Source organism: Chamaea fasciata, unplaced genomic scaffold, assembly GCF_029207755.1.
Source record: "Chamaea fasciata isolate MVZ Bird 193981 ecotype frontalis unplaced genomic scaffold, bChaFas1.0.hap1 SCAF_16, whole genome shotgun sequence".
NCBI classification, from domain to species: Eukaryota; Metazoa; Chordata; class Aves; order Passeriformes; family Sylviidae; genus Chamaea; species Chamaea fasciata.
In genome coordinates this window covers 9,203,633-9,216,524 of record NW_027094101.1, presented here as the reverse complement: position 1 = coordinate 9,216,524, position 12,892 = coordinate 9,203,633, and the positions used below count along the sequence as shown (strand labels likewise).

General features: G+C 51.0%; 1 protein-coding gene across 1 annotated transcript; it reads right to left on the bottom strand.

The window, feature by feature from the left end:
* Positions 1 to 8,633: 8,633 nt before the first annotated feature.
* Positions 8,634 to 9,740, bottom strand: SSTR5 (somatostatin receptor 5). The gene has a single exon (XM_066198144.1). It carries the CDS (start codon positions 9,738 to 9,740, stop codon positions 8,634 to 8,636), a length of 1,107 nt encoding a protein of 368 aa, XP_066054241.1.
* Between the last annotated feature and the right edge of the window lie 3,152 nt (positions 9,741 to 12,892).

Genomic DNA, 12,892 nt, shown 5'->3' with positions numbered 1-12,892 from the left:
AAAGTTCCCAGCCAGGCTGGGAATGTGCTTCCCAATTGAACGAAACGGTGGGAATTTGGGATTTGCCGAGCTGAGATTTCTGGCTGTGCTCCTGTCTGGAAATTCCCAACATTTCTGGAAAATGGAGGGAAAGCTGGAAACCAAAAGGATTTTTTATTATTATTATTATTATTATTATTATTATTATTATTATTATTAGGGATTTTGGTGGGGGTTCTTTTTCCCCCCCAGAAATTCCCATCTTGGAGCACCATTATTTCTGGAAAAGGGAGGAAAAACTGGAAAAACAAAGGAGCTTTTCTTCAAGCAGCGAGTTTTAGGGATTTGGGATTTTTTTTTCCTAAAAATTTTATGGATAGAACCGTGGTACATGCATCAAAACCTCATCATTTTATCCCATTTCTTCCTTTCCTTTTTCCCAATCTCTCCTTTGCTTCCCAAACCTTTTGTATGAAGAATCCAGGGAAATTCTTGCCAGGAAAACGCTTCCATGGATCTCACCTCCCCCAGCTTTGGGAAAAGTAGCTGAAATAAAGATTTTTGCTTTCAGTACCTGCAGTTGTTTCTCTCTTTTTCATAAATTTTTCCGTAAGTTTTTCCATAAGTTTTTCCTCATTCCCTATCTAAAAGCACCACAGTGACCCTGGAAAAACCTCTGGGGACAATTTTAGCTCCTTTAATCCAAAGAATTCCCAGAAGGAAGCTGTCGCCAACTCCTTTCCCTCTAAATCAATCCTAAATATTCAAGATCTCCCAATTTTCCTGAAATTTGGGACTTTAAAGTAGAAAATTCCGGATAAAAATGGATCCCAAGCCTTGAAACCTCGAATGTGCTCCTGCTTCCCTCATCCTGCATCCTGAAAAGGAAACCTAGGAAATTTTCATGATTTTAAAATTCCCTGATTATTGCCAGGGGATGGAAAAAAGCCCACCCAGAACGTGTTCAACCCGTGGAATTCCAGAGAATTCCCTTTCTCCCGGGAAGCAGCAAAAAAATCCCCTCATTTTTATCCCTGAATAAACACATCTCCGGGAGAGATAATTTGGATTTTGGAGCCCTCGTGACTCAGCTCAGTGCCAGGAGCAGAGAAATCATTAAATCCACGTCGATTCCAAGGGCACAACGACTTTTCCAAGCATCCAAAGGGATCCAAATTATCCCTGACAGCCTAAAATCCGCCAGGAATCTCGACTTGCCGAGGTTTTCGGGGGGAAAAACTGGAACTGCCACATTTTCAATTGTTTCTCCAGGGTTGGACACCCCTTTTGGGAAGGAAATTTCCATAAAAATCCAACTTAAACCTGCCCAGCTCTGCTCCTTCAGCCCCCTCTGCCCCGGGAATGCCACGATCCCTCGTTCCCGTCTCCTCCCACTCTGTTTTGGGGATAAAGAGGGAAATCATTAAGCTCAATTCCAGGGGCAAAAATCCCAAAGGGTGCCCACAGGATCCCGGTGGCCTAAAAACCACCGGGAATCTCAGCCTGCCGAGGGATTTTTTTTTTTTTTGAGAATTAATTGGAATCTCTAAAACGTCCGATGATTTTCCCACTGCCACCATTTAAAATCCCTTTTCCCAGGGCTGGAATCCCTCAAATCCGACTTAAACCTCCTCTGCTCAGTGGTTTTCCGCTCCCTCTATCCCGGGAACGCCACGATCCCTCATTCCCAGCCCATTTTGGGGATAAAGATCCTGTCTGGGTGTGGTTTCATCCCTCTGGATGGATTTTTTTTTTTTCTCGGGAATAACAACAGGCACCCGGTGCCTTGGGCAAACTCTTCCCTTCCTCTCCAGGAGGAAAACTTTGGATTTACGACGGGAACAGCCAGATAAACATCGGGGCCGATAAGGAAACCAGGCAACGGATCAGGCTAATGGATTGGCCCTGGATGAGCGGAATGGGATTTAATGACTCCGGCAAGGATCTGCCCGCTCCCAAGGATCGGGAGAAAAGGCAGGAGATGGGAGGGGAAAGTGGGAAAGCAAACAGAGGGAGCGCTTCCGAGCCAGGGAGCAATCCCGGCTAAAAGCCTGCAGGGAGACTTTGGCCTTCCACACCTTCCCTGAACGCTGGGAATGGCGATTCCCAAACCAGGACAGGCTGGGAATGGCGATTCCCAAACTCTGGACAGGCTGGGAATGGCGATTCCAAAACCATGGATAGGTTGGGAATGGCAATTCCCAAACCCAGGAATGGGAATTCCCAAACTCTGGACAGGCTGGGAATGGTAATTCTCAAACCCTCTCTGCAGGCTGGGAATGATAATTCCCAAATCAGGATAGACTGGGAATGGCGATCCCCAAACCCAGGAATGTCAATTCCCAAAGTCTGGACAGGCTGGGGATAACAATTCCCAAACTCTGGATAGACTGAAAATGCCAATTCCCAAACCAGGACAGGCTGGGAATGGCAATTCCCAACGTCAGGATGGGCTGGGAATGACAATTCCCAAAGTCAGGACGGGCTGGGAATCTCCATCCTTCCCCAGGATGAGAGGTGGGATCCATTGTTGGGGTTCCCTCTTCTTGCCCTGTGCTCTGTTCCTGTAAATCCTGAGGATTCCTCATTCTCCTGATTTTCCAGGGTGTTTTCATTTTTCCTGGCAGCATCCAGGCCCAATCCATGAGCGCTCTCTGCCCTCAGCACCTTTTCCTTGCTTCATTTTGGGAGGTTTCCTGCTCTCTCCCAGACTTCCCAATAAAAATCCCCGGGATTCTGATGGGGCAGGACCTTCCCGTGGGGAAAACTCTGGGATTTGTGTCCTTGCAGGGCTGGATTCAGCCCCAGCAGAGACGTGGGAAGAGTTTCATCCCCTCAGGAACGGGCAAAGCGGGAGGATGAGCTGGATACCTGGGATGAGGAGGGTTTTGCTTCCCAATTTCCCAAACCTGGGGATGTTTTTTTCCACGGCTGCATTTGTATTCCAGCCGAAAAAAAAGCTGCTGCGGAGATTTGGGCACCCAGCTATTCCTGCCAGACCTTGGGAATGACAGCCTAATGCTGTTTCCAGGGGGAAAATCGCATTAAGATCGGCTCTCCGAGGGATTGCTTCCTCTCTGGATGGTTCTGGAAACAAATCCCCGGCTGCTGCCTCCGGGCTGGGATGCTGCAGGAGTGAAATTCCATGTGCAGGAAGGAAAGTGAGGAACTGCCGCCGGATTTGGGGTTTTGGTGATCCAAAACCCAGCGCACAGAGCCCGTGAATTCCCGGGGAATCCCATTGGAATCATCTCCCCTTCTCCATGCAAGCCAGAATCCAAAACAATTCCCCCACCGGATCATTTTTTTTTCCTTTGTTTTTCTGGCTTTTCATCCCTTTTAAAGTCAGAATCCTGTTTGTTTTTTTTTTTTCCCCCAGGATTGAAAAGACGCTGGCTAAAATGATAATTTAAAAAAATATATAATTTTAATTTGTAAAATTAAAAATTGGACCGGGATGGGCTCAGTGCAGCCAGAGATCTTTTCCTCACGTCTGCGATCCCGTGATCCCAGGGATCCATTCCCAGTTCCTGGCTCTGTCTGTGCGGCCCCAGCTCAGCTCCGGGTTTTTTATCAGGTCACACATCCGCGGATCTGCTTTTCCCTCCCCTGAAAACGTGCCGGAAAAATCCAAACGGCAGCGAGGGCCGTGAATTAATTCCTGGAAAATGCCCCCGATTCCTGTCAGGAGGCAGGCGCAGAAAACCAAACAATTCCCGGTGTGGGATGTGGGGCTGTCAGCCCCGTCTGGCACCCGGCATATGGGGCTGGGATCTGTGGAAAAAAACCAAAAAAACCCAACAAAAACCGGGACAGGGATGCAAACAGGACGCTCTCATTAATTCTGGGAATGCATAATTAATTAATTACCCTGCCCAGGGGAGCGGCTGTCACCACGGAGCCAGAGCTTCTGCCCGGGTGAGGCAGGAGCTGTGGGGTTTGTGTTCCCTGGCGCTTGGAATCGGGAATTGTGGATGGGATTTGTGCTGAATTGGGAACTGTGCACGGGATTTGTGCTCCCTGGCACTTGGAATTGGGAACTGTGCACGGGATTTGTGTTCCCTGACTTTTGGAATTGGGAATTGTGCACAGGATTTGTATTCCCTGGCTCTTGGAATTGGGAACTGTGGGAATTGTGCTCCCTGGATCTTGGATTTGGGAATTGTACATGGGATTTGTGTTCCCTGGTTCTTGGAATCAGGAATTGTACATGGGATTTGTGCTGCCTGGCTCTGTTGTTCCTCCTGGATTTGGGAATTGTGCCCAGGATTTCTGCCCCACCCCTGGAAGTGCCCAAGGCCAGTGCATGGATCACCCTGGGATAGTGGAAATTGTTCCTGCTCATGGCAGGGCTTGGAATGGGATGAGCTTTAGGTCCCTCCCAATCCAAACCATTCCACGATTCTCTGTTTTTCTGGGGAAAGCCAGGAGAGCATAAAGTCCCTGAGGCCTCGGAGGGGTTTTTATCCTTTATTTTCTTCCACCGTGGTGGGCTTCACCTCTGGAGCAGGCCGAGGAAAAGCCCCAAATTTCCCTCTGGAATATAAATCTGGGATCCTCCAGGGGATCTCCCATCCCAGAGGGATGCGCCAGGGATTTTAAACCCCAAACCCGACCAGCAGAGAGGATCCACGGCAGGAGAAGGGAAAACTCTTCCCTGATAATTCCCAGCTCACCGCACTCCCAGGGCTGGGCTGCGTTTGCATCCAGCCTCAAATCCCGACGGGAATTCCTCCCATCCCAGCAGGCCAGGACCGGCCATTCCCAGCTTTTCCCAAGGGCTGCTGTTTTCCCTGTCGGAAAAAATCCCCGCGGGTTCATCCCCGGGCCGAGGCAACGGGATAATCCCAATAATGGGGAGAAGGGACCAGCGGGGGCAGCTCCACCTCCGGCGCCTTTCCCGGGAATGCTGGGCAGGGAGGAGGATTAAATGTGCCGGGATCGCCGCTGGAGAGGGGAGAGGGAACACAGGAACCCCGGAGTGTCGCTCATCCCATGGCAACGGCGCCCGATTTCCATGGAGTTCTCCCAACAACACCCAAAGGGGCGGGAATGAACCGGCCAGGAAAAGCAGGAGAGGGAGCAGATGAGGAATTCCAGGGGCTGGAGATGGATAAAATGGATCCCGAATGAGATTTTGGGGGATGAAATACGGGATTAAATGGGTCCTGGATCCCAAAGATGGATTTTATCCTTTTTTTTTCCTTCACACCCTTTGGTATCCAGCAGCTGGAATTCCCTTTATTCCATGGATCTCATTGAATATCCATAGCTGGAGCCTGAACCAGAAATCCCAGTTTGTTTTTTTATTCTTATTTCCTTTTTTATTTTATTTGAAATAAAACATCCTGGGAATGAATCACAGGAATGAAATCAGCCACCCCTGCCCCGGCTGCAGCTCCCAGGAGCAGGGAAAGGCACCGGGAACTGGGAATTTGCAGTTTTTAAGGATGCTGCTGATGGATCAGAGCTGGGCCAGGACTCGGTGTCCCGGGGAATGTTTGGATGCCAGGGATAATCCCGTCCCAGGGAACCGAGGGCTCTGCCTTTAACTGCGGGTTAAAGAGGGAAGCAGCAAAAATTCCGTGTGTGGCCTGCCCTCAATCCATGGATAAATCCCGGGATAAATTCCACACTTCAGGCACATCCCTGGGATTCTCCTGCCTGGGAGAGCAGCCAGGAGAGATCCCAAAGGCAGAGGATTCCATGGAGGTGCCCAGTGAAGTCCATGAATCCCAGTCCCTCTGAGATGCCCACCTGGAATCTCCCTTCGGAATTCCTGTCTCCTAACGCCACTCATCCAAACTGAATCCACCATTTTCCCCCTTCAATTAAACCCATTTTTCATGGAATAAAAAGTGAATCCCTGAAGGAAGCTGCTCCTGGATCCCAAAGGCGGATTTTTTTTCCTTTTTTTTTTTCTTCACATCCTTCGGTATCCAGCAGTTGGAATTCCCTTTATTCCGTGGGTCTCGTTGAATATTCATAGCTGAAATTCCAGTTCATTTTTTAAAATTTATTATTTTATTTCAGTTTTTATTTTATCCAAGTGATTTTTTTTTCCACCTCTTGAAGGCCGGGTGGACAACGGGCGAATTTCCCATCATCTTCCCGTGGGTGAATTTTTTTGTTTTGTGGGGTTTTTTTAGTATTTTGGGGTTTTTTTTGTGGGGGGTTTTGTTGTTTTTTTGTTTTATTATTTCAGCAGAGCAGAGCCAACATTTGGAATCCTCGGCTGAATCAAAGGAAAAGCTGAATAAGCTGGAATTTTATAAGGATTGTCTGTCGAGGTATTAAAGATGTCAGTCAATCCCTGGGAGGCTGAGGGATTGGGGCTGGAATGTGTGAATAAAAAAAAATAAATAAAATAAAATTTAAAAAGGGGGAGATTTGGGGAGTGTCGATGCTGTCTGCAGCTTCCCGGGAAGGGCTGGCTGGGAGGACAGATTTTTCCCGGGAATTTGTCAGTCTTTGTGGAAGGATGACATGTTTTGATGGGATGTGTGCGAGGACGTTGGCAGCTCGGCTGGCTCCTCAAAGTCCCGCTGCCGAGCTGCCAGGAAAAGCCCGGGAACGGCGGCTGGGGAATTCAGGGAAAAGCCAACGGAGCTTCTCGAGGCACAGGGCAGGGATGAGGAAAGATTTTGTGGTTTTTTAGGATGGGGAAGGAATTTTTTTAGGATGGGGGCGGGAATCCCCAAAGGCTGCGAGGATCTGGGAGAGATGGTCTGCAGGAGCTGCAAGAAAAAAAATTCCAGAAATCCCAGAAAATCCCAGAAAATCCCAGGAAAAAATATTCCTTGGGCTGGGAAAAGATTCCTCCAAAGCAGTATTCCCATGGCTCTGAATTCCCTGGTTGGAAAGGGAATTTTCCTGGGAATTGGAGCATTGAGAGCTTTCCTAAATTTGCTCCTTAAATGTGATGGAGCATGACCAAGGGGAATGTTGGGTGGGCTGGCGGGGATTCCTGTTTTCTGGGAATTGGGATCCCAATCCTGACCTGGGGGAGCGGGAACAGAGCTGGGATTGGTCTGGGCCGTGTGGAAAACAAGGCCCAGCTTCATCTGCCCCTTTTCCAGGGTGTGCTCCCCCCAGATAAAACCTCCCTGGCTTTAATTCCAAGGATTTGATCAAATCCCAAGGAAAGCGGAGAGAAGTTCTCTTTGCTCTGCTCAAACCAGGCTTTAGCTCCTTCCCAGAAAAGGGGAAATTTATTAAAATTAAAGGGAGATTTTATTTATTCAAATCCTTTTTTTTTTTTTCCACAGCAGATTTTCCTGCCCCAGCCTCGACCTTTCCAGTCATTTCCCACTCTGGAGCTTCCAGGAGGGATCATTTCGGGTGGGAAACGGTGGGAATCACAGCCCAGCTCGCACCAAACCCAGGGGAAAAGTTCATTTTATCCACGGATCAGTTAAACCCGGCCGTGCTGGGGTTTGGAATGTGGCCCAGGGCAGGGGGGCACAGGGAGGAACCTGGGAGTGAATTAATCCTGGTCCCAGCCGGGCTCTGGGTCCGTCCTGGGAGTTCCCGGCTTTGGGAGTGTGAGCGTCACATCCAACAGAATAAACGGAAGCGTGGAATTATGAAAACTGGGGGAAAACCTCCAGGACTGAGGCGCCAACACCGCTCCAGTCAGGAGGGGGTTGAGCTGGGTTTAATTTCTGGAGATGCAGTTTTGAGCCCAGACTTACACCCAGACCCAAGGAACGGACCCAGAACCTCCCCAGGACGCCGGGGCCAGCAGCACTGACACCACACGGACGGGTTACAGCACGTTTCCTCGGCTGGGGAGGTGGAAACGTCACGGGAACGCTGATTCCTTCCCAAGATGTTTCCCTAATCTTGGCTTTTTCTCCTTTCCGGCCGAGTTTGAGGGGCTCCTGACTGTTCTGGCTCCCTGGGACAGCTCAGGGACGGGAAAACAAAGCACCCAGCACACCAGAGCCCGTTTCCAGAGCACGGCTGGCGCCTTTTTTGCATGAAACTCTGAAGAAATCTCGTTCTCCTGTCAGAAATCCCCTTGAAGAATCCTCGGAGCTCCCAGCTGAGCCTGTTTGCTGCTCGGAGCTGATCCCAGCAGGGCAGAGCAGCCTTAAACCCGGCTTAACAAGGGAATGAGAGCTGGCCTAGCGTTGGTCTGCGTCGCCAGAGGGGTGACAAAGCCTGGAAACCATTCCCTGGAGGACCCAAAGCGGCCCCAAACCTCGGATCCGGCAGGACACCGTGAGGGCCTGGCACTTCCAGCTGGGAAAAGCAGGGAAGGGCCCTCTGGGTACATTTCTTGGAGCTTCTGGGGCACCACGTGTTCCATGAGCTCTCCTTGATGTCCCCAAGTCCATGAGGGGACTCTGCAGTGCCAGGCCGTGCCCGTGTTGATGTCCCCAAGTCCTCCAGGGGACACTGCAGAGCCAGGCCATGCTAACCTTGATGTCCCCAAGTCCATGAGGGGACTCTGCAGTGCCCTCCTTGATGTCCCCAAATCCATGAGGGGACCTTGCAGTGCCAGGCCATGCTAACCTTGATGTCCCCAAGTCCTCCAGGAGACCCTGCAGTGCCGTCCTTGATGTCCCCAAGACCACCAGGACACTCTGCAGTGCCAGGCCATGCTAACCTTGATGTCCCCAAGCCCTCCAGGGGACCCCGCAGCGCCCTCAGACCTTGCTGGTCTGCATGTGCCCGTTGAACTCCGCGTTCCTGTGGGTCAGCATGGACTCCTGCAGGCGGCTGCTGTTCTCCTGCCGGTGCTCCACGGGCTCCCCGTCCTCGGGCCCGTCCCCTTTCCGGAGGCACAGAACCTTCCGGAAGCTCTGCTTGAAGTTGTCGGAGAGGAAGCCGTAGAGGATGGGGTTGGCGCAGCTGTTGGCGTAGGACAGCACCACCATGAAGAAGTAGAGCCCCTCGAGGACGGGGTCGGCGGGCAGGATGAGGATCAGGTTGACGATGTTCATGGTGTAGAAGGGCAGCCAGCAGAAGACGAAGACCACCACGATGATCACCACCATCCTGGTCACCTTGCGCTCCGAGCGCCGGCGCCGCGTGGAGCCCACGCGGATCCCCGAGGACTTGACCTTGACCACGATCAGCAGGTAGCACAGGCAGATGACCAGCAAGGGGCCGAAAAACCCCAAGGCCGAGGTGTAGATGATGAACGCCGCCGACCAGACGTTGACCGGCTCCGGCCAGTTCATGTTGCACGTCTGGAAATCCTCCTGCACGTCCGAGAAGATGATGACGGGCAGCACCACCAGGAAGGAGAACGTCCAGACCGTGACGCTGATGAGCTTGGCCACCCTGGGCCGCCTCCACTTGGTGGACTTGATGGGGTGCACCACGGCCAGGTAGCGGTCCATGCTCATCACCGTCAGGCAGAAGATGCTGGTGAACTGGTTGATGCCGTCCACGGTCATCACCAGGCGGCACAGGAAGGAGCCGAAGGGCCAGTAGGAGATGGCGTTCTGCGTGGCCAGGAAGGGCAGGCCCAGCATGAAGAGCACGTCGGCCACGGCCAGGTTGAGGATGTAGATGTTGGTGACCGTCTTCATCTTGGCGTGGCGCAGCACCACGTAGATGACCAGGGCGTTGCCGCTCAGCCCCACGGCGCACACCAGCAGGTAGCAGATGGGGATCAGCACCTTGTGGATGTACTGGAAGGGCGGCGGCGGCCCCGGGAACGTCGCGTTCTCCGTCGCGTTGGGAAGCAGCAAAGAGGAGTTGGCCTCGCCGGGAGCGGCGTCCGTGCTGAAGTACAAAGGATCCATGGTCTTTTTGGAAATTGATTTTTCTGCTTCTCTCGGCGTGGTTTTCCCTCTTAGGAGAGGTTAAACTTCACGGGCATCTTGTTCCTAGGAGGGAAAAAAGGAATTCAAAGTTGGAAAATTCAATATTCGAAACATTTCAAAAAAAAATTTGAAAATAATTCATCGTTCGAAAAAATTCAAAATTGGAAAATCGTTCATATTTCGGAAAATTCAAGATTCGAAAATGATTTCAAATTCGAAAATTCAAACTTCAAAAATAATTTAAATTTTGAAAAATCCCTGAGCTCCAAGGCAGAAAGGATCGCGTCTGAGACCCTCCCCACCAGGTCAGGGTGTGCACAGAGGAGGGAAGGAATAAAATCCTTTTTTTCTCTCTCTGAAGACTATTTTTTGTTTTCCTGCATCCTCTCATCCTGAACTGTTTTTTATCCCAAAAATCCCCTTTTCCCCGCAGGAATTCCAAACTGCAGTGGGCAGCTCCAGGACAGCTGAACAGATTCGAAGCTGGAATAAATTTTACCAGCCGCCCTGAAAAAAAGGTGGAGAATTTCCAAGGCCCTTTTCCCTGTGGCGTGCTTGATTCCCAGGAATATTTTCCCACATTTTTTCCATTTTTTTTTTTTCAGTGTGGTTGGAAAGTAGGTGTTTACCAGGAGGAGAAACTTGGAAACATCCCCTATAAAAAAAAAAAAAAAATTGGAGCTTTAAAGCCTGGCGAAGGTGGAAGAAACAACCCCGGCTATAATTTTTTTTTCCCTCGCATCACCTGACGATCACAATCCCGGAGTGGGGGGGAGATTTGGGGATCTGGAAATCACAAACACCCAGCCCACAGCTCCTGGAAAAATAAAAACCTCCTCGTCTCCGGGGCGGCGGCGGCTGGGCTTTTCTCCCGGGGTGAGAAAAAACCTGGGGGAGAGGAGGAGTCCCGGGAGGAATCACAAATGTGCCGAGCCGCTTTTGGGAATGTGCAGATGGGGAGTAGGTGTCTCACGTGGCTGGGGCGGAGGGGGGGGAAAAAAATCGGGAATGCGGCGAGAGCTCCGGGGGGGGGGGGGGTGAGGATGAGGAGGGAGGAGCTGGAAAGGCTGCTGGAATATTTGGGATTTATCCCTCCCCATCCCTGCAATTCCCAACATCCCGCCGCAGGCAGAGCTCAGCCAAGACCGTGCTCCTTATAAATTAACCAGGAGTGGGTCAGAGCTGGGATAAAATAACAAAGGAGGGTTCCAGTGCTCGGGGAAAATAACACGGGAAAAGTCCAGCTCTGGCGAAAAAATCAATGGAGTCTGGAATCCTGGTCTTCAGCTCGTTTTGGAATCCTGGGCTGTGGCAAATCTCGGGTTATTTCTGGGGGAATTCTGGGAGAAGCCGAAGCTGGGATCCCTCAGAGCTGGGAGGGGTTTGGGAATTCCCGATTTTCTGCTGTGACCCCGCTGGGATCGCTGAAGAGAGGAGCAGGAAGGAAAAATACTCAGGTTTATAAACTCAGATCCATGGTGCTGCATCCTTGGGATGGTGCTGGGATTGGGAATGTCCCAATGGAACTGGGATTGGGAATGGCCCAATGGAACTGGGATTGGGAATGGCCCAATGGAACTGGGATTGGGAATGGCCCAATGGAACTGGGATTGGGAATGGCCCAATGGAACTGGGATTGGGAATTTTCTTCCCAGGCGAGCTCAGCACATCCAGGTTGGCCCCAAAAAACCCAATTTTTCATCCGAGCCTGGAAAAAAAACCTGGAAGGCGTGGAAAGGAGCAGTGCTGGAACTCAGCAGGGAAGGTCGGGGGGGGCAGCCACGTGTGGCTCATCCTCTCAAAAACTGGAAAGGACATTTTTCCAAAGTCTCTTTTCCCACATTTTGGATTCAAGGGCTCCAGGAATTCCACAAAAATTTCAATCCCGGTCCTCCCACCGCCCCTGGAGTTCAGGCCTTGGAAGGAGGAGCTCTTTTCTTTTGGATGCTCCCAGTTTCTTCTCTCCCTGGAGGAATCCTCCAGACCCAAATCCCTGTTTGCAGAGGGCTCTCCCAGCCACCCATTGGCATTCCAGAGGTTTTCCATGGAGGACTTTTCCATGTGTTTTCCATGGAGAGGAACCTCCAGGTTCCCTCAGCAGCAGCTGTGCCAGACTTTTCCCCGGAGTCAGGGACACTTTTGTCACCTCAGCGTTCTGGGGCTCTTCCCCTGGGTTTGAAAACCTTTTTTTTTGAGAATTCCCATGGGAATTTCCACCTTTCCCTCAGGAATTCTGTTCTGTGGGATGAGCTGTACAACATTCCCTGTCAGGCCGAGCGGATTGGGAAAGGAATCCCAGAACTCTGGGACGGTTTGGGTGGGAAGGGACCTTCGAGCTCATCCATGAGCACTCCCCGTTATCCCAGATCGCTCCAGCCTGGATGTGGACAATCCCAGGGATGTCCCAGGGTTCGTTTCCTGAGGGAAAATCCACCTCCTTAAGCTCTGATCCAAAACTCCCAACTCCTCCCCGCTGTCCCCAGCACCAGGAAGGAATTTACTCCATCTGGCCCTTCCCAATTCCCAGCATCTGACGTCCCAAATCCCCGCAGATCTGCAAGCCCTCAATCCACGTTTTCCTCCCTCAGCCTTTACTAGAATTCTGGGATTTTTCCTGGGAAAAAACCAACCCCCTTGACCGGCTGGAAATCCAGCTGGAAATCCATGTTTTCCCGGCTGCCTTGGACGAGCACAGGGAATTTTTTCCAGGTGACAATTTGTCCCTCACCGGCAGCGATTTGGCCTCAGCTCCTTTCGTCACCACCCCCGAACCTCCACGAAGGGTGATTAAAGACGACAATTAAAGGTAATTAAGAGGCGCTGATTGATCCCTCACGGCTTTGTTTGGCGTTGTTAATTAATGGATTCATAACCAACACGCCTCCAGGGGATTTCCTCTCATCCAGCTTTTTTTTTTCTCCCATTTTGGTTTCCAATCCCCCCCACCCTGGGATTGCCCATAAATTCTGGGTTTTTCCGCTTCAGATGGAGGAGCTGGAAAAAACAAAGCTGGAATAATCCCTGATAGAATTCCAAGTTTTAACAGAGCACCATCCTGGGGGGAAAAAAAATAAAATCAGGATCCACGACAGCTGAATTTATCTGTGTCCCTGCCTCCCTCCCCAAAAAAC

Coding starts and splice junctions, on each gene's coding strand:
- SSTR5 (XM_066198144.1), bottom strand. CDS start 9,740: ATGGATCCTTTGTACTTCAGCACGGACGCCGCTCCCGGCGAGGCCAAC.